The sequence below is a fragment of the Zonotrichia leucophrys genome, chromosome 2 (genome assembly GCF_028769735.1).
Source record: "Zonotrichia leucophrys gambelii isolate GWCS_2022_RI chromosome 2, RI_Zleu_2.0, whole genome shotgun sequence".
NCBI classification, from domain to species: domain Eukaryota; kingdom Metazoa; phylum Chordata; class Aves; order Passeriformes; family Passerellidae; genus Zonotrichia; species Zonotrichia leucophrys.
In genome coordinates this window covers 6,050,512-6,071,360 of record NC_088171.1, presented here as the reverse complement: position 1 = coordinate 6,071,360, position 20,849 = coordinate 6,050,512, and the positions used below count along the sequence as shown (strand labels likewise).

The window sequence follows — 20,849 nt, the reverse complement described above, 5'->3', positions numbered from 1 at the left end:
AACTACAGAAGATAAGGGCAAAGGAAAACAGTCAACAGGCAGGGACCCTGTTTTCCCCTGTTGACCACAGGGAATATAAGTAAAACCCAAAAATAAATTTCTTTTGCCTTTTTTTGAAAAGATTTTAAAAAAAGTTTGGTTTGGTTTGGGTTTTTTCATCTCTGTAGTTGATCCTGTTTGTGTTATTTTTTTGTTTGAGAATAGTGATTGAAGGATTTAGTTTCAAACCTACGTCCTGAAATGTTTGCATTAAATTTATCCTCTTGCAGAGCCAAAAATCTCTGCTGAATACAGAGTGGAACGTTTTCCAATGGGCCACATAAGCAACTGCAAGGTTAAATTGGTAGTAATCAACCTGAGGATTCCCCAGGGCCACCACAGAAGGCAGTAATTGAACTCACAGGGACTGCTCATCTCACAAACATCTTCCACTTCTGGGCCAACACCTCCTACTGAAGGGCTGCCAAGGATGTCTGATACCCGCTCACATTTGCTCACTCAGCTTCAGATATATTTCTGTAAGCTTTTTCATTCTTGTTAACATAATTATTAAGTTCCAGCTAGCCTAGAAAACACTGGATTACTTTTTCAACTCTAGTGAAGTGCTGTGGATGAAGCACAGGAAAGCAGAATGCTATCTTCAGACCATGTCAAACAAATAGCATATATCAATTCCAAGAAAATAAACTCCTCTATTGGTATTTAGGGTCACTGGTTTGATCTCTATATGCCTGTTTCCTTGTGATACAAACTGAATCTAACAGGTTTCCCAAATGCTTTCTTACAGGCAGGTGTCATCATCTCCTTATTCAAGCACCAAAGAGAACAAACCAGAGAACACAGGTTGAAAACGTAAGGGTCAGCTCTGGGACAAGAAACACACTACAAATTCAATCTGCGTTTCATCATCAAACTGAAAACTACAAAGAACATGAAAGAATGAAACATATCAACTGGCTATGCGCCAAAATTAGTGGTCTGTGTTAAATTAGAAAGAGAAAACAGAAATCCCCACAGAATGAAAATTAGCATTCCTACCTGAAATCGAATGCAATTGTTTGCATTAGAAAAAGTCCATGATGATGATGATCTACTCAGAAAGGACAAAGCAAAGAAGATAAAACTGAGATAAGCTGTATTAGCAGCATTGTCCATTCCCTATCTTAGAACTGCTATTAAATCAAATTTTCCAAAGCCTACAAACTAAATATACTAAGCTACTCATCAGGATCCTTTCTGCAATAAATTAAGCCTATTATTTCCAATTTGAGGTTACAGAATAGCCTTTGCACAAACCAATTCTAAAAGTTATAAATTTTATCTCCTAGCACAAAGATATCGAGTCAAACACAGCACACTTCTATTCTAGACTTCATTATGATGGATAATTGTTAATTAGCAGACTGAATACTAGAGGCTCTTTAGGTGATCATTGCCAAATTACACATAATATGTGCAAGCAAAGGTTAGTCCCAATGAATAGAACGTATAATTGGTGCTTCACACGATCTCATTTTGCCTTATGGAAAGTGTGCAAAATAGGATGGGAGGAAAGCTGCAAGCAGAAAATAAGGACGGTGATTGGAAATTCTGTAAGAAGATTATTTTTCTTTTTCTGATGCACCAAAATCCATGATTCTAGCACCAAGGAAGGTCATTTTTACCAAAACTCCAGCCTGGATGAGTCGTAAAGTGAGAATAACTAGCTATAAAACCTAGAAAAACTAGAAATTAGAATTGCTACAGATTTTATACAGACTAACAAACTGCTTGGAGAAACCAAGGACACCACAGAATGGTCCTTGGCTTGTAGGCAAGAAGGGGAGGAGTCTTAAAAACACAGGGCATCAAGGAAATGTTACCAGTAATTTAGTCTCATTAAAAGGTGGAGATAGTTAATAAAGATGTTAATAATAGCTAATAATGATGCAGAAGACAGAAAATGTTCATCCCATTGGGGATAAAATCCTCCATGTCCTCTGGGACAGGAATGGAGCAGGGCCACATTCTGGGCTGCCATGTGGGCCTGGACCATCCATGAGGCCTTATAGACCCTGAATAAGAGGAGAAATACCTAGAAGGGGTTTAAAGACACATTATTAGTTGTTATAAACATTACTAGGAGGCTGTGGGAGTTTTTCCCCTTGGAATGGTGCATTTTTCAAAGACTCTATTGCTCAGTTTTGGCTGGATGAGCAGTGAACACACAGCATCTATCCTGCCAGACATCTCAGAGGAAGAACTCCACATACAGCCACTTAACCAGGAACTGTGACCCCCACAGCTTCTTTATGGGGTGATTTTACTCTGTCCTCTCTATTCTGTTCCACTGTTGGCCTTCATGGTGCACTCAATGGCTGGGAATTGAAATATGGCATCCACTAAAGAAGCTGCTACAAATATTTACGTGACAGGGCAGCATTTACTAATGCTCCTTTTAGGCTTTTGCCCTGGGGAAAATAAAGATTGCTTGATTACAGTCACGCAAGAGGATAGCTCTGGGTCCCAGGTCCATGTCTGGGATATTATCTGCTTCAGTACCTGCGGGTTTGGGCTCCTTTCTGCCTGGGATATTGACTGCCTGCTCAGCCACTTGGCCTTTGTATTTCAGGTTGATATAAAAGGTCTTTATTGACAGAAAACAAATCAGTGCCTAATGCAGGATCTTCCTTGTCTCACTGGGACTGGAGTTTTTGTCTCCTGCCTGTGCCCGACAAAGATTGAGCTGTTGGATCTCTTGAAATTACCAACACAAGGTGATAATTTCTCTCTTTCTGGAGCTAAACTCATGTTTGCATTGAGACCTGCCACTCCCAAAATCTTACACTCCTTATCTGACCATATTCCTTTCCTGACAGATATTTTAAATGCTCTCCTCTGTGGTCTTTATCCTTGGAAGTAATGCGATAAGGATTTCTTAATTATTTATCCTCTGTTCAACTGCTACCAATGGCACGTAGCTCCTGTGCTACACATTCCTGTGAGTTCTTGGCTTCACCAAACAATGTAGAAAAAAAGGGAGGAAAAGACAGAACAAGCTCCAAAACTGAAGGCAATACTCTCAATTTGTTTCTAAGCAGCTCAATTTTCAGATTCTTACTTTAGCCACACCTGGGTAAATGCATTGACCCTGATTAACTTCAGCAAGGCTGTGCTGAGGGAACTGTGCCTAAAAAACTTGGTGGGGCTCTGGGTATGCAGCAGCATGCATTGTGTGCACACATAATCTGATCCACCAGCTCATCTCTCTGCAGAATTCGACAGTGTATTCTTAGTAACCATAATAATATCTTGTCTGATAACACATACTCATTTTTGCATAGAATTATTGCAATCAGAAGCTTCACCTGTTTTTCCTTTTGATAGAATATCTATAGTATCATAGTATCACCTTTTGTTTTTTTCCTCCTCCCTGTATGGAGTGGGAATCTAATTTATTTCCCTATTTGTTTTCCCTGAAATTTGATAATTAACCAATCTTTTTAAGACACTACCTATTTAGTATTCATTTATTCTCTGTGGTGGACATGAGCATTGCAGATGAGGGACTTCCATCACTAAAACATCACAGAATGATCAGAGCAGCATGTGAAGTCTTTGAATTATCACTGCCTGGTCTCCCATGTGCACCCCAGAGAAAGCAGCCAAGTCATGAAAAAAGGTGTGTTTTTAGTAATGTTCACACAAAGCTGAACATTTGGGTCAGTTTGGCCTTCCAGAGAGATGTCACTATGTCAGAATATAATGCTTTTGGGGTTGTGTGAAAAAAACAAGCCAAAACCAACTACTGCAGCCTGTCTTGCATGACTTTAGAACCAGAGCTACAGGAAATCAGGCATTGCCCTTCCATTGAAAAGTCCAGCAGGACAGCCTGTGCCTTTTTTCTTTTTTGGATAACATATCCAAATAAACAAACTAGAAAAGAATTCACAAAACAATTTTTGAAATATTCTGTTTCAGGAGAAAAAAAAATCAGATCTGAAGCACTTCAGAATTAAATTGTGTCTCCAGACAGTGTCACAGTGTTTTACCTCTGGGAGGGATTGCTGAAGGGCTTTGGTAGCAAAGCTCTCCATCAGTGCAGATTTCCCCTGGTTGCCTTCCTTTCTGAGGTACTACACCCACTTTCCCTTCAGTAAATATGATCAGTCCCTTCCCATCTTTTAATTCTGAGTAAACTCACCAGACTCTCCAGTGCAGTTCACATTCTCTGATGCCAGCAGTGTGATACAGTCATTTTTATAGCTCATATAACAATATAAAATGAAACAAACCAAAAATCCGAGCGCATTTCTGCTTGTGCAGGCAAATTCAGCCAGAAGATTTAAAACAGCTTAATGAAATAAAATGGTTTCTGACTTCCATCCATCTGTGTTTAAAACCCATATAAAATACATGAGGAGGAAAATCAACAGAAAGGATATGAATGTACCAAAATTTTAATTGCTGCTCTTCTGATTGGATGGAAAGGACTAAGTATGTACAAGGCAGGAGTGGCACTAAATCGAAAGATTGTCTTCCCTTTGTTCAGTACTATAAATGTCTGAAAAACAAAAACAGAAAATGAGAACATTCAGTATTTGCATTTATGCTCAGTTTTCAAGCCCACATCCCATTGGGAAATTCCTGCCAGCATCCCATAGTTTTCTCCCCTCCCAAGACTCCCCAAATCCTTCTCACTTGGTGAAAAGTTTTGTCCAAGGCCTTCCCTACAGAACTGACTGTCCTTTTGTAATATCCCAAGTATTTTTTTCTTTCTTCAACCCTTAGTGGGTCCTGTGTCATCACCTCCACCATGGGGCTGGGAATAGAGCAGAATCACCTTCAAAAATAAAAAATTACCTGGAGACTGAAATGTAGGGGAAGAAACTATGTGATGCTCTTCTTCCCAGGTGCTCCAGATCCCACTATGTTGTACTTTGAACACTTTATTGCCCTCAATTTTGTCTAACCAAGCAAAAAGTTATAGGAGGCACAGTTCCACAGCAGGATCTGGCACTGAAGCACTCACATTGTGCTCAGATGAATATGGCCAGAGAAAAACAATTCTCTGAGTTATCTTAAACCAAAAACAAAAGTGAATTGATGCTGACCCAATTTGCAGAGCTCTGAAGATGCCCCACCAGGCATAGAGGAACTAATATTCTCTCAGAGACAGAACTGAGATGCCCAATATATAAAATCTAAGCAATTCACACACCTTGAGTCTAAAAACTTCATGGCACTAAAATTGCAAATCCATATCCTGTTGCTTATGCCCAGGGATAGCAGGCAAATTAAAAGGTAAATTAATTCTGGCCCTTCCAGGGAAGTAATCTGTTTGTCTTTATCCATTTAACTTTTGTTCTGTAGCTCTAACACCTATCTCTACACTGTTTTAATAGAAGCACCATTATGGTCACATTAATTCATTGTTTACAGGAAATAGCACAGCCCAAAATCAGGAACAGCAGTACCTGAAAAAACTGGAAGCCGCCTAAAAAAACAAAGGGCTTCCAAGCTTTATTTTGTCCTCTGTTTTGTGAAATGCTTGGAAAGGGGAATGATCTGTAGTAAGCAACCAGCCCAGCTCTGCTGTCAACAGCCTTTTGACAGAAGCTGTTTGCACTGCTGTGGCTTTGGTCCAGCCTGCACGTGATCCCTCATCAGGTGATGCTCGCTTTGGGACAAAGTTCACCATTCTGCAAAGTGCCAGCACTGCACATGCTGCTCACACCTCCCTCCTGCTCTGTTTTGGTCATCTCAAATGGAGTTTTGCTCTTCCTCAGCAGGAGCACAGCTGCTGCTCTCCAGGAACGGTTGTGGAGGTGCCTCCTGCTCTTGTGCAGAGTGCTCGCACAAGGCTCAAGTCACCCAGAAGCCCTTAACATTAAGGGGCTTAAGTGATAAACAACAGACCTGTGAAGCCACAGCTCATGCAGAAGGCAAGATAGGGCAGATATCTGGCTTAAATTAATTCAGCCGCTGCTCTGCTCATTTCAGATATTGTATATTCATTCTCAGGGTTATCTGAAAACACACAAGTTTAAATTATGCTTTTTATTCCTCTCTGCCCTCCTGCTTAGATGTTTTCTGGGAGCCCTGCTCAAGCTAACATTCTGATCCCTAATCTGGGAAAGGATTATTTTTACTTTTTGTAGAAAGATAACAAGCAGAGCACCCAAAGCAGAGGTCATGCTTTAGCATTGGGTTGGCGCTCACCTTGCGATCACTGTAGAAAGGGTCGATGTCCTCCAAGGGCTCCCCAATGAGCTCTGGAGAAACAGTCCCATAGATATCAGGCAGCTTCTTGCAAGCTTGCAAGTCAAACTGAGGCTGAGGCTTCTCTTCCTCGCCCAGCTGCTCTCTGTATTCCTGCTTGGCATTCCTGGCCAGCTTCTCTGCAATTCGCTTCTCGATGGCAGCCAAGGACTCGGGCGTGAACCGGTGGAAGCTGTTAGTACCCGGTGGTAACAAGAAGTCAGCCATCTTTTCATCCTGCTTTGTCTTTACTGGTCTTTACTCCTAGTAATGGAAACAGCTGGAATTAAAAAAGTTATCAGAAGTTAATGGCGCGAGGAAAGCGAGAAGAACAAAGCCAGCAGAATGGAAAAAAAAACCCCACCAAACTCAACCCCCAAGTAACTCATTATATATTATCAGGAAGCTCTTCAGCTGTTTTTATGTGGTTAATAGAACATCAAGGAAAACAAAAATGACTGAAATTGTAATTTCAATAAGAAATCACAGATGATCAAATCTAAACAGACTTTATAGATAGACTGTGGAATATTCTTCAGTTCTTCAGTCATTTGGGATCCTAAATCCAAACTAAGAAGTAACTTAGATTCACCCAAGCTTAAGTTTCATTGAAAGCCACAGAGATTCAGATTCCTAACTCATTTTTGAAAATGCAGCTCTGGGAGTGGATGAACAATGTTCCTAAGATGACTGCAAGGCAGATCTAAATCAGCCGATGTCTGGCCACATGATACAAAATCTAAAAATGCCCCAGCTGTTCTTTTCCAAATTTAAAGAGTGAAGGGTCAAGTTTAGATTTTTAAATCCCATAAAAAAAAAAACTTCATAATTTCTGTCTTAGGCTTCTGTAACATAATTTTAACTTTCCTTTGGGATAGGAAATAGCATCTTCAAGATATCTCCTCAGGACTTTTGAGCATTTTCTTTTCCTCCACACCCTGAAATCTGAAGGATGATGGAAGCTCAAATGTGCCTGGAAAAGCTCTGGGGCCTTCATGAAAGCACACCAGGCTTCCAAGATGCTGAACAGCCACTGTTGCCAGCTTGTCATATCTGAACACCAGGCTCCTTTAATCCAAGATCAATTTGAATATCCTGGAGTTGGACTCGATGATCCTTGTGCTTTCCAGCTCAGGATATTCTTTTATTCTATGATTCTAACCCAAACCTGTAAAGCTTGATCATCTTGTCCTGATGGTGCTTCAATGTTAACACTTCCATTCTCTGCTTGAATGAAAACAAGTACGAATTTTCCCTTCTCTTCAACTTACATGAATAAAACCAAGCGTGAAAAGCACAGCTGAACAAAAAGCCTTCTTGTATCTGCACTAAACAACACGGATAGCTGTGAAAATTAATGTAAAACTACAGTTTGAAAAAGGATGAAGCTTATCCCTGTTCTAGCAGCCTGCACAAATCCATCCAAGTTCACTGAAGCCGCATTTTGCAATTTAAAGTCACTTTAGAGGCATGTTTTTCCAGCGAGAGAAGCCCTCACTCCACAACAATTAAAACTCATTTCACAGGAGAAACACAGACCTTGTATTTTTGCCACCACCAGGCCATTCATACTACATCAGAACACACCCTGGTGACAAACAAAATAGTAGATTTTGAGGTGGGCTACCCTCTTTCATTCAGCAACGTGTGCAGGATCCCACTCTTTGTTCAGGCACAATGTTTGTTTTCTGCTTTCAGATGGAATTTGTCTATTTACAATGGATAGTTCCAGATAGTTTGCGTCTATTAGGCTCTGTGATGACAGCATTTTTGTTAGCAAACAAGACTCTAACTGGACTCTGCATGACAAATAGCATATTTATTGACTCAATTTCTCTGAGTAAAGGATGCTTTCAAATAACTACTGTCTCTCCTATTCTGACTTCATTTTAAAATGAATTCATTAAATTGTCATTGATCACAGTCTATCACACAGGAATGATTTACTGAAACTTGTACATTATGCTCTGAATTACAGTTGGTTTGAGCAAGCAGGGCTAAAATGAATTATCCTTCCTGGAGTTTGGGGTATTCTGAGATTCTTCTTTTGTTAGATTTATTTTCCTTTTTCCTTTCCCCTCTCCCCTCCATGCCATTTATTTTATCCCCTTCCTCCTGAAAAACAGGAAATTAGAAGCTTTCCCACAAATTGCGTTTCCTACACCCAACGCTTTGTGACTCAGTAAATAGAATTTCACTTTCTATAAATGACATCAATACAGGTGGCCAGAGAATTCTCTGAGATTTTTTTTGTCCTTTCCATTTTTGTTTCTCGATAATGAAACCTGCCTCAGTGCTGAAAGGGGACAACAAAAGCCAGTGGCTGATCAGGACTGCTGGAAGGGCAGGGAGGAGGTCTCTAAACTGGAGATGAGAACGTTGTAGGCTGATAGTTGAGGTCCAGATGATCATGAGCTCTGTCAAGGCAGTGGATGGGGAATGATTGTTTGCTGTTTTAATAATATGAGACTGGAAAAACTTCTAATGAAATCACAGAGCAGTGGCAAAGGATCCATAAATGATTTTAAACATAAGTTTCTGACTCAGGAATCTGTGTGCAAGAAAGAAAAGCTACTTATGCTGGTCCTACTTCAACACTCTTCCCAGTCTAAGGAAACCTAAATGTGTGCTTTATCCACACAGTCTCAGACTTCCTTAAAAACTTCCAGGAGAAGCCATTCTGGCAACAGAACTACTCAATTTTTCTTCTCAAAAGAGAAACAAACGGGTAGGGGATGGTGAGTGAGATAAAATAGCCCAAAAAACCTAATCGGCATCAGAAGTTTTAATTATTTTTTCTAAAGGGAATTATTTTTGCTTAAAGCTCTCTCTCATTAGAAAACTGAATCAAATTCAAACTGGTCAAATCCAGATCTTTTCGGTTTTATCTACAATTTCCAGAAAGGTAGCTGTTTAAAAAGAACTGGAAAAGCCTACACAAACTTCATTAGCATTTTTTCTAGTCTACTATTTAATTTTTCTTTTTTAAAAAGTATGTTTCAGCACCCTTACAACTGAAAATTGGTGACATGTCTTGTCTTCATATTGTATATAAGCTGAAGTTCCACATTTTAATATATATAGATATTTAGCACAATTCTTTTTCAATTTCTTATGCTTTCAGGAAATGGACAAGATAATTTCATGGGTCCTTTCTATGTCTAATTTCTTTTAATCTGTGAATTGCAAACATTTCTACAAATAGCCAGGGTAAGCCCAGATGTTTCTTAAAAGGGTAAGAAAGCACCACAAGTTAAAAAGGGAAATCATCAATGACTGAATCAAAGGGCTGGAATGCCATTTCTTAAGAGATAATAGCTGTTGTGACTCACGTGTTTACAATATGAGCCTGGATTTTTCCATTCCTCACAGGCATATTTTTGAAGTACAAGGCTTCAAACACATTGTTTCTGTGATATCACCAGGCACAGAATGAAAATTTCCCTTTTGCTTGGTCAGTTAGCATCGGCTGTTGCTGATAAAATGCACTGGTTATGTAAACAAAATGTGCATATGAAAATAAAGCCCCAAGAAGAATTCTTTCTTTGGTGTGGCCAGAAGTGAGAGCAGACAAATCAGGCATTTATTTAGAAAGATAAATGCTGTTTTCCATTGCAGTTTTAACCTTAGTGCCATGGGCTTCAGCCACTCCAGTTCAAGATATCTTTCAGGTTCTCAGAACATCACCTGTGTGCCCTGCAAGTCCCTCTCTTGTACCAAGGACTCATGAGCTTATATTTCAGGCCCTTGGCAATGGTAATAAAGGAACCAAACTGGAAGACCAAGGTTGTGAAAGTGTCTTTTACAGACATGATCATTTTGAGTAGAATTGTCCTCATTTCTGATTTCCATGATGCCACTCAGGAAGCTACTGCAGACCACAGGCTGGAGAGAGGGATGTTTGCATTGCAGTTCTGCATCCAAACTCTTACAAAATACTAATCCCAGCCCTAAATTCTCCTTTTGTTGAAGAAATGTTTGTGATTAAATAATGATTTTTGCATGCTAACTGCTGTGGTAACAAGAAGAGTCATGTGGATGGACTACATGGAGCACAGTCATCTTTTCCCCCCACACGCTCCTTTTCCATATAATCTCTTTGGCATTTTTCTTTGACCTGCAGAGCACAGCAAAACATGAGAATAGTAGGCTAGGGAAATAAAGAATAGAGCAATGACACATCTAATTTAATGTCACTGGTCTAGATTAATAAATTCATATGTATAAATTTACATATAAACAAAAACACCTAATCAGATTTAAAAAGACAAGTTGATATGGGATGACATGGAAGTTTTATTCCAGCCATGAAGTAATGACTTCATGGAAAACTGTTTTTAATTCAAATCAAATAAAGAAGTTTTGCAAAAGGATGCAGAAACTAAAGGAGTCTAGGTGACTGAGACACACTTCATAATTTTACTGACAACAAACGAACAAACAAACAACCTTTTGAGACTTAATCCACTTATGTTTACACCACAGTTCACATTCCACAGTGAGGAGTTTTCATGGGAAATTCTCTTTTAACTGAAAAATTTCACTTGCTGTTAGCACACACTTTGAGGGCCTGTGTGCTCACATCAAGGCAGCCCTCAAAAATTTACACAGCACACTCGTTACTTCTGCTTAAGCTGATATTTGGTTTGTTTCTTTTTCCTCCAACAGGCATAATTTTTTCAAGACCACAAACAATGCTTATTTTTGCAGCACATGTTCTTAACACACATAATCAGCCACATCTCCAGCTGGCATAAATCAGCACAGCTCTGCCCAGGCAAGTCACACCTGGGGAATTGATCTCTTAGGACCCAGAATATTTGGCTAGAAATGTTTCCTTTGAAAAGAGCACCTTCACACCAGAGCATGAACACCAGATAGTGTGTAATTGAGGTATTAAACTAATGGCCTAGAAGGTAACCAGGCTTGCAGGGAGCTGGAAAACCCTGAGCTTTTTGCACCCTGTGAAGGCAATCTGCAAATGCTTGTCCAACCAGAAATATCTTGTTGGGTGAGCTCCAAGGTGGAGGTGCAAAAAGAGCTGCTGGAGAACCCAGTGCCTGGTGGGGACCAGGCAGGCTCCCATGGCTGGTCTGCAGGGGGAAACTGTGGTATTCCACAAAAATCTAATAGAAATGGCTGAAATGTTCAGCTCCTGGAGCTCTCCTGGGCAAAGCACAGTGTTGAAACTTGCCCAAGCTGACACAGGAGGAGATGTGAGCCAGAATTCCTCTTGCTGCCCATGTAAAAGGCCAGCCTGCAGGTTGAGATGACATTGCATAACACATTTCCCAAAACAAGCCCTCTTGCTCACCATCGATGCTGTCCAGGGGCAAAAATAAATATCTAAGATAACTCACTGCATTCAAATTGTTGGGGAAAACCAAACCAAAACAGCACAAAATGCCCAAAACAAAACTTCAGTCACAGACCCACAGGCCTTTTGTCATGACCAGCCCTGCCTAGGCAGTATCTTCTTTCAAATCCAGTTTAATGAGTTTTGCTGGCTGCTCGCTCATCAGAATCATGGCATTCTGACATTGCCAATGACTTACTGAAAAAATAAAGTCTGCAGAAAGCCAACATGTGCTAAAGGAAATGAATTCAGAATATTTCATCCTGATATTGGAAGGGTATTTGGGAATGATAAATTTTTTTGCCAAGAATTAAATGCTGGCACTAAGTCTTCTCTTATGATAAAATAAATATTTTTAGTGAGCTAAAAATATTCTGCTTTCTTTGCAGGTGTCTTTTATTTCAAATTACTCTGCAACCAAATGACATAAATAAGCAAGAGGGAAACAGCACATTATAGTTACCAAAGCAGATCTCTATATTTTGCTGAGAATTATAACCATTTGCACCCAATAGGTTTTCATGTCTATTTTAACTAACTAGAAATTGGCCTCAGAGTTATTTTACTATAAACTACACAGAAAGATTTCTCCTTTGCTACTCCGAACCAACAGAGCTTGGAAAGAGCTACCAAGAAAGAGGGATGCTTTCAGCTCAGGATGCAGTCAGTAGCTTTTGAACAAGAAATTAGAAATCTGCAAGGAAACTCCATGTTGTGCCAAACATAATACACAGTGCTCACACCACTAGGTGCTTTGAATGCTCACATGAATAAAATATATCAAATCTCGTCCATTTTATTCACAGAGTGTTTTGTAAAGACAAAGACGGATAAAGGAAGCTGTAAAACAGCTATTAAAATATATTCTGGTGCCATTATGGGATGGTTATGCCAGAGAGAGAAGGCAGCTTTAGGCTAGACAGCAAAATCTTGGCTGCATGCTTCTAGGGAAGAAGGAGCCACGTCTGGAGATCTGTCTGATGTATTACCACAGTTACAGGTAAGGCTTTCCTGATCCCTCCCATCTAAGTTATGGAGACACATTTCATCAGCAGAAAACAAACAGACTCATAAAAGCCAATCATCAGAACTGACATGTTTACATTAAGAGAGATGGATGAAACTCTGTAAGAAAAGCCAGGGCCTCTTTCACAATGGAAGCACTGAATTAAGAGACAAACATGACATAACAACTAAACTTCATTTTTAATAGTGAATAGAGCCATTTAGGTTTTCCTTCTTTTAAGGGACAGCAACAAAAAGAGGTTGAGGATGAAGAGTGAAGAAAAAATTGAATGTGAAAGGCTGGGGGAGACAGACCCAAATATATATAATATATATATATATATATATATAGGAGGATGTCCCCCCCCTGCATTTGGCTGATATGAGGTGAAACAGTGGGTCCTGCCAGTCTGCAATAGCACTTTGCTCCAAAACCAATTCCTTCATTAAACTCCACTCTATCCATACGCTTCCAACATACACAGCTTCCCATCCTTCTCTACCTCTATCCTTTTCCTATGCCTCAGCCAAGAAAATTCTCTCCTCCTCCCACCTGCTTTATTCCAGGCAAACATAATCTTTCACAAACCCGTCCATGCCCACAGCAATAACTCTCATGTGACATTCACACCAGTTCTGTGAGATTTTGTCACTACTACTTTATTCTCTTCTTTGTTCCATGCAAAGCATCTCTGTCTATGATGGTGGGTGACCCTGGACAAGGATGCAGGGTCTCTGTCTGTGGTTTGTCAATAATTTTTGCTCTTAATGGAGCCCCAGATACTGGCAAACATTTTCACTGCTTTGGTAACAAAATACAAAAGAGAAAAAAATAAAAAGGCACAGATTTAGAAGTGCACTGGCAAAATTATCTTTTCAGGTAATGGTGATGGAGACTCAGGAAGGATAGAGGAATCTATCAGGGAGTTGATGCTTGCTGGAATATATTGAAGATTTGATTCATTATTCATATTCATATACAGTGCACTGTAAATTTGGCAATACTATTTGGCTAAAGCTGGTGGCTCTCCTACTCTGATGGAAGAGATTTTAACCCCCTTCCTCCCCCCGAGAGACAGAAAGGGATTATTGCTGTCCAGAGGGGAGGGATATTCTGCCTGTTTGCGATTGAAAACCGCCTGGGTTTGTTTGCCAAGTTTGGGAATCAGAGTTAGGAGCTTACATGGGTTCTGGGGGTGCAATCCTCAGCTCGTGTCAGTCAAGGGGAATATTTTGTGTGGTGGCAGCAGGAAGTGGGTCAGACCCCTGGCATTGGAGAGACTGAGTTATTTGTCTTCTGCTGTTCCTTTCAAAGAAGTTTACTTCAGCCACTCGGTGTAGCTCCATGGAAAAGATGCAATGGATGCTGGTGCTGACTGACAGTGATTTGATTTGAATTACATAATATTCTAAACCATTATGTAAATTAGTCTGACAGAAACATGGAGGCAGAGCAGCCAGGGATTTTTCATTGGGTTTTTTTTTTAAATATCTAGTAGCCTTTTAATGTTATCACCAAGATTGCCGCCTTCCAGCTACTACATTTTGCTGGTAGGTTAGCTGAATTAAACTTTATTTCTCCTGACACTAACTAAAACCCAAAGTGCATCTGAGCAAATGATGAGGAGCATTTAAAGAGTGGTAAATGTGGATGATTTTAGAGGTAGACGAGTGAGTCACATTACCAGGAGTGGTTTTGGCTATGTCCCACTGATGCCAATGAGACTCACGCTTCTGAGAACCCCGTGGCAACCCCAGGCACCCCTCCCATCCTCCCCTGTACAATTTCCTCATCTTTTCACATGGGAGGATTTTTCAGAGTAAATAACTCATTGCACAAACAATTCTATTCCAAAAGTCATGACATTTTCTGTTAATTAGCAATAATATAATCACCCAAACAAAACTGCTGGGGACATTGCATTTACTAGCAGACCACATCCAAACATGCATTTATGTGTCACCGGTGCATGCTCGAGTGGTTGGTAATTCTCAGCTGGGCCTGAGGCACAATGCACTGGAAGGATACAATAGAGGCCCAGTATTGCAAACCCTGCTGTGGCTCCTTGCTTAATTTAGCTTATGGGACCAAACAGTCAATGAGCAAACCAGAAAATAATACACCAAGTGGCCTGTGAAAGGGAAATATCTAATGATGGTATCAATGCTCGGTGTTTTCTAAATGGAAAATGCACTAGCTCCATATTTTGGGAACTTGCTTGCACTTTCTGTAAGAAAAAAAAAAAAAAAAAGAAACAACCCAAAGAACATTATTCCTAAAAATAACTTTTTTCATTACTTGATTGATCCAGAAAGCCAACCATGTCCTGGGCTGCATCATGAGAAGTGTGACCAGCAAGTGGAAGAAGGTTCTCAGGTCTGAGACCACACCTGGAGTGCTGCATCCACATCTGGGACCCCAACACAGGAAAATCTTGGACCTGTTGGAGCAGGTCCAAAGGAGGCCACAAAGATGGTCAGAGAGCTGAAGCACTTCTCTTATGGAGACAGGCTGCAATAGCTGGCTAAGAAAAGAGAAGTCTCCAGGGAGAATTGGCAGAACTTCCCAGTGCCTAAGCTGCACTCCAGCTCTCTTGGAGCAGCTTTTAGACAAGCACAGGTACAGGTAGAACAAAGAGGATTGGATTTAAAGTGAAAATGAGTAGGTTTAGATTTGATATTAAGAGGAAATTCTTCCCTGTGAGGGTGGGGAGGCCCTGGCACAGGTTGCCCAGAGAAGCTGTGGACACCCCATCCCTAGAAGTGTACAAGCCCAGGTTGGACAGGATTTGAACAACCTGATTTAGTGGAAGTTGTCATGGCCCATGGCAAGGGGGTTGGAAAAAAAGTAATTCTTAAGGTCCCTTCCAAATCAGGCCATTCTGTGATGTGATTGTGTGATTACTAATAGCAGTGATAAACAGCAATTCCTCTGAGAGATCATCCAATATTTTGACCTAACCTCTTCCTATATGCATATAAATACTGGGGTTAAGAGATCCCAGATGACATTATATCTATGAGTTATCACCTACCCTAACAGAGTCCTAAAATGATACAAAATGTACTGCTTGAACATTCAGATTTTCTTTTTGCTTTTTCAATACAATTCCAACTAAAAATACAAATTTGAAAAGGCAATGGAAGATTTTGATCAGATCTGTTAATTTTTAATCTGCCATGTATGAGTCTAATGATTCAAGTATTGCCTGCTCCTCTCTACATCCATCTTTATCCATCCTAAAATGTAGTTCCTAAACTTAGACAGGGTAAATAATGTATTCTAGATAATTTTGACTAAAAATATATATATTGGACATGCAACTCTTGTGAAATAGCCTCATATTCTCAGAATAGAATGAATCAACTAAAATGTAGCTTCTCTGATGGATTGAAATAGATTAGCCAAACCAAAGAAGCGCAGGATGTTACACATTCAGGGAGAAATAGGCACTGCTAGGGCATGAGTCATCTCTCTTGTTTTCAATGTCTACTTCAGAGAGATAAACTATGCTTTAGACCCTTGCAAGGCTTCTGATGATTCAATTTGTTTATTGTGACGCCAAAATTCTGGTTTGATATGTGCCTGTAGGTACCTGGGAACTCTGTGTCTACATTTGCCTGTTTGCTTCTCTCTGGCAGAGAAGGGACATCTGAACAGAGAGATGTCCCCCCCCAAAATTCAGACCACTGTGGAATATGGTGCAAAGTGTGTGAGGTGTGGTACTTTTAATTCTGCCTTGACTGGTTTAAAAAATAGAGATCAGGCACCTCCAACCCCATGTTGGCAAAGGAATGGACCAAGATCTGTTGCATTCCAGTGTGTGGCAAACTCCAGCACTTCTACAAAAACTTTCCAGTGCACACAATTACTTTGGAACACAATATAGATCTTCAATTTTAACAAATGAGATACATTTAATTAGTCAATGACAACCACGTTGTTCTCAGAATTGGGGTCACACAGGTTATCCTGATAATCTCAGACTCACAAATCTAGAAAATATTTAATGCCTTACATTGTGTTTCTACAAATTAACAGGGTGTTTGAGGTCTGGATTGCACAGTTACATGGGCAGAAGTGGTTTTGAGGTAATATTTTTAAAAGTAGAGTGAAATGTGGGCTAGTGGCACCCATGACTCCTGGGGGATCACGACAAAACAATCCAAAATAGAGCTGAAAGTGCACATCTGTCCTAGCTCCAGCCACTTTCCTATTCCTGTCCTGGGCTTGTCTTGCAGATTTTAACAAAGCAAATCATGATTTTAAAGAGAAAACAAATGGGATGGCATTGTTCCTCGCTCCCACATAAATGTTTAGCCTGGCTCCAAAATACTCTTCCCTATCTCTACTTTCTTTCCAAAATTATTCCCAAAACTTCTAGCTCCAGAAGAGCTGTCTTAGACCCCAGCTCTCTCCAGCCTATCTCTACTGTCAGACAAAGGAGAGAACAATGAAGCAGAAAAAAGAAAAAAAGCAAATTTGGATGGCATTTCACAGATTCCCCTTGTCCCTGTCTCCAGGATAAACTTCACACTCTCCAAGGGCCAATTAACCATCTTTTGTGTATTAGATTGCTTAACAGCCATCTATGGTGTGTTAATCCAGTCTGAGGAGGATGGAGTTAGAGAGCAGCTTGGTGGGCACCTGGCAGCCAGACAAGGTTAATCCACACCATCCTTTATGGAAATTGTGCCTCTTCCTTTTCTCCAAGCCACTGAGCTGCAAAGAAGTTGAAGGATGTCCTGGAAGACACGCTCACAGCAGAGCAGATTGGAGCTTTGCACTGCAGCCTTGGCCTTCAGCATGGCTTAGAATCACAAAATCATTTAGGCTGGAAGAGACCCCTAAGGTCCTTGAGTTCTGACTTCTGCCTCACCTTTTTGTCCCCTGAAGGGATGTTGCTGGCAAAGGGAGCTGTGCAAAACACCATCACAGAGCTCCCAGGAGAGCCTGCAAGCCAGCCCTGAGGCCCAAGCAAGAAGAACATCAAGCCTGAAAGATCGGACCATTAAAAGCATTGCTGATCCTCTCAATTCTTACAATTTGTGATTCTCCCAGATGAATCGAAATTAAATTGAATGCTCACATTAACAAAGTAATGGGAAATCCCAGTCCACATGCTTCACATTTAGCCTCACAGTGGCGAAAAAATAGAGTTCTGCTGATTTATCTTAACTCCTTTCTCGTTACATGCCCAAAGTGCCTGGCCTACTTGTATCTGTTATTTAGGTATTGCCTGGATAGGACAGACATCACTGTCTCTGTTTTACCCAATGCACACAGAATGATCCCAGATCTGATGGTTTCAGAGTTCTCTGCTTCTGGTGGCTCAGATGGAGAGCAGAAACACAGGCCCTGCTCTTCCAGACTTTCTGACATGACTGGTGAGGCCATCAGCACCAACCAGCGCAAATCTCACATTTAATCTCACACAATCTGGGTTCAACTTCACACAACTCCCTCCAAACCCGAGGCCAGGGCTGCTCACCCCACCAACCCTGCTTGTTCTCACACCCCCATCTTCATTTAGAGGTCCTGGCTTAAACTGCTACAAACAAAATAAAAAAGTTTTACCGTGCATGTCTGAAAATAGAATTGCAATCATCTATGCTTCCGTTACTTTAAAACTAAATTTATCAAGAGATTATTCTTCCATGAGGTTTAGCACATAAGATGTCTTATGTTTTAAAGTTCAGTCATTTCACAGTTATTTATGAGCAGAAAATCTTATGGATTAATTTTATAAAGAGGCACAGTGAGTTTGGGGATCAGAACTCCTTTTGGTGTAAAGAATCCCAATAACTCTGCAGTCCATCAAGACAGTTTTCAGCTATTTTTGTAATATTGTTTGTTGTGTTCACAGATAATGTGCAGCTGAGCACCAAGAAGGTGAAATACAAAAGGTTATAGTTTAATGTCAAAAAAATCTTCCAAGTAACAAATAAGAGCCTGAATAAGGAGAGAGAAAAAAGCCATATAATCCTCTGGGGGTTTTTATTTGTTTAGTTTCTGCATTAGACAGTTCTTTGAGTGCAATTGATTTTGTAGTTTCCTCTGTAGTTTCCAATTAATCATCCTCCCTCTTTGTGAGGATGTTTTACACAAAAACAGGAGACAGGAAAACATTTCAAAATAGGAAAATGTGCTTATAAAACCACAGCACTGGTATGGATCTGCAGAAGTGCAGGTTCTGTATGAAACCACCCTTTGGAGGGGAAGGGGGAGCAGAATTGCCTGTCATGGGGAACAGCTGACTGCAAATTTCCTATTGAAACTCTATTTCTATGGAAAAATGCTTTTCCAATAGAGAAGCATTTAAGTAAAGAGCATCTACTTTGAGTTACAAATTTCTTTCTGCAACAAAGAAGCCTCCAAACTGAAAAGGGAACAGATTTATCAGAGAAAATCACCATTTTTCAGAGGGGGGAAAAAAACACTTTCTCTCCAAGAATGATGGGAACCAGGCCAAAAATCACCCTAATCACATCTCACTGCTAGTTCTCCCACTGGCTTGACATTCCTGTGTTTGTGTTTTTAAAAATATGAAAAAAATTTGAGAATTTTATATGGTCATCTTAATCCAAATATAAAAATAAATTTTAAAATTACTTGCTTTTGACCAAACACATTATATCTTTTTAAATTACAAAGCAAAAAAAAAAAATGACAGTACCTAGTGAAAGCCAGGAAAACATGCTTTTCTTCTAGAAGTCATCCTTACAGCCTCATCCAAACATGAAACTTTTGATTGAGGACAAGGATCTCTTGGAGCTTTGAATGAGTAACAACGAGATTATTACAAAAATAAATAAAAGATGAGCAAGCTGCCACTTAAGCTATGGATTTCCCACTGCAACAGCTTCAAAACTTTCTTGAAACACAACAAATTAATAAAAAAAAAGAGGGGAGGCAGACGATATGGCTCTGTCTAACTGATGGCATGAAAACATCAAGCACTTTGATTCAGATGAATAAATAATGACGGCGTGTTATCCAGGAAACAGCGCAATGCCAAGTCTGTTTGATCTCAGACCAACTGTTGGGTAAAAGTATTCTGAAATGCTCTCCTGGGCACATGGGCCAGCTGCATCTCAGCTCTGGGACTTTGGTTATTTCAATGGGGGTCTTATTGAGAGAAGGAATTTTGTCCTAGAAGAAATTTTATACCATGTCACCTTCCTGAGGGGAAACTCCAGTGTTATTCTGCTTATTCAGGAGCTGTGAGAGTGGGGATTCCAAGCATCCTCTCTGATTGCTCTCCTGCATCCTAAATTGAGATGCAAGCAATGGGAAAAAAAGAAATGAGGGATGCTTGTGTATATTGTGTCTTGCATTTCAGGGCTGCCCCAGAAAAGCCTGGAAATCATCCTCCCTGCAGGTTCCAAAGCATTCACCAAGGGCTGTGAAGCCCCAGGAGCATCTCCTCTCCCTCACCACCGCACAGCAAGGAGCACTGCCCTCATTCCATGGCTGGGAGCACGTGCCAGCCTGATTTAGGTGAGCAGGGGTGCTGAACACTCAGTGCACAGGGTGTAGAGAACAGGACTGGAGAGGGACTGGTCTCTTCAGAACTTCTGGAGCCTTCTCCTAAAGTATCCATGTGGCTGAGACAGCATGTGGTACAAGGAAATGCTGTAGATGAACAAGCTAGAAACTGTCCCCTGACTGCAGCTGCCCTATAATTTGCTCTGTTTCAGATTGTGCTTCCAAGCCTCAGTGCAACCCCTACATGTCTGAGAGATTATTTAATTGCAGTCCACTTCAGACAGCAGAAAGTGCTGCCTTCTCCCAGGTCAGTCTGACACCACTGACTGAGAGTCCATCATCTCTCACATTAGCCCCAAAACTCCATACCCAGCTCTTTCACAGGAAAAGTTATCTCCCTGTCCTTTTCAAGACATCTAAAAACCCTCTAAGTTTACAAACACGCACTGCTCAGGCAGGTGCTCCTGGACTTGTTCACCTTTTTTCAGTATAGTCACTCCCTCCATTAAAAACTCTACTGGAATGTGGTTCCTTCCCTAACAAACAGAGCTTTGGGACCCTGAGAGCTCAGCTGAGAAAAAAAAAATCCCAAGCACTGAAGCAGGAAGTGTAAAGACATCTGAAAAATGCTCCAAAGCTTCAGCTTCCAACAAACATATGAACTATAGCAACTGCCAAGAATTATGACTGCATGACATTACAACCAGCTCCTTGCTCTTATTAAAAAGTGAGCCCGGGCATCCGATGGGCAGATGGGCA

The 20,849-nt window shown here is 40.5% G+C and overlaps 1 protein-coding gene across 2 annotated transcripts in view; it reads right to left on the bottom strand.

Moving 5' to 3' along the window:
• LOC135443558 (sodium channel protein type 5 subunit alpha-like) overlaps positions 1 to 20,849 on the bottom strand; it is a 214,421-nt gene that overhangs the window by 166,771 nt on the left and 26,801 nt on the right. Inside the window, exons 2-4 of one of the 2 annotated variants that reach the window (XM_064703850.1) lie at positions 19,279 to 19,376; positions 6,202 to 6,520; positions 4,426 to 4,543 (exon numbers count right to left, since the gene is read on the bottom strand). In XM_064703850.1, coding sequence (XP_064559920.1) covers positions 4,426 to 4,543; positions 6,202 to 6,468 — 385 coding nt within the window. In that variant the 5' untranslated portion in view covers positions 6,469 to 6,520; positions 19,279 to 19,376. The remainder of the gene's footprint in view (positions 1 to 4,425; positions 4,544 to 6,201; positions 6,521 to 19,278; positions 19,377 to 20,849) is intronic. The other variant, XM_064703849.1, reaches the window with a different exon arrangement.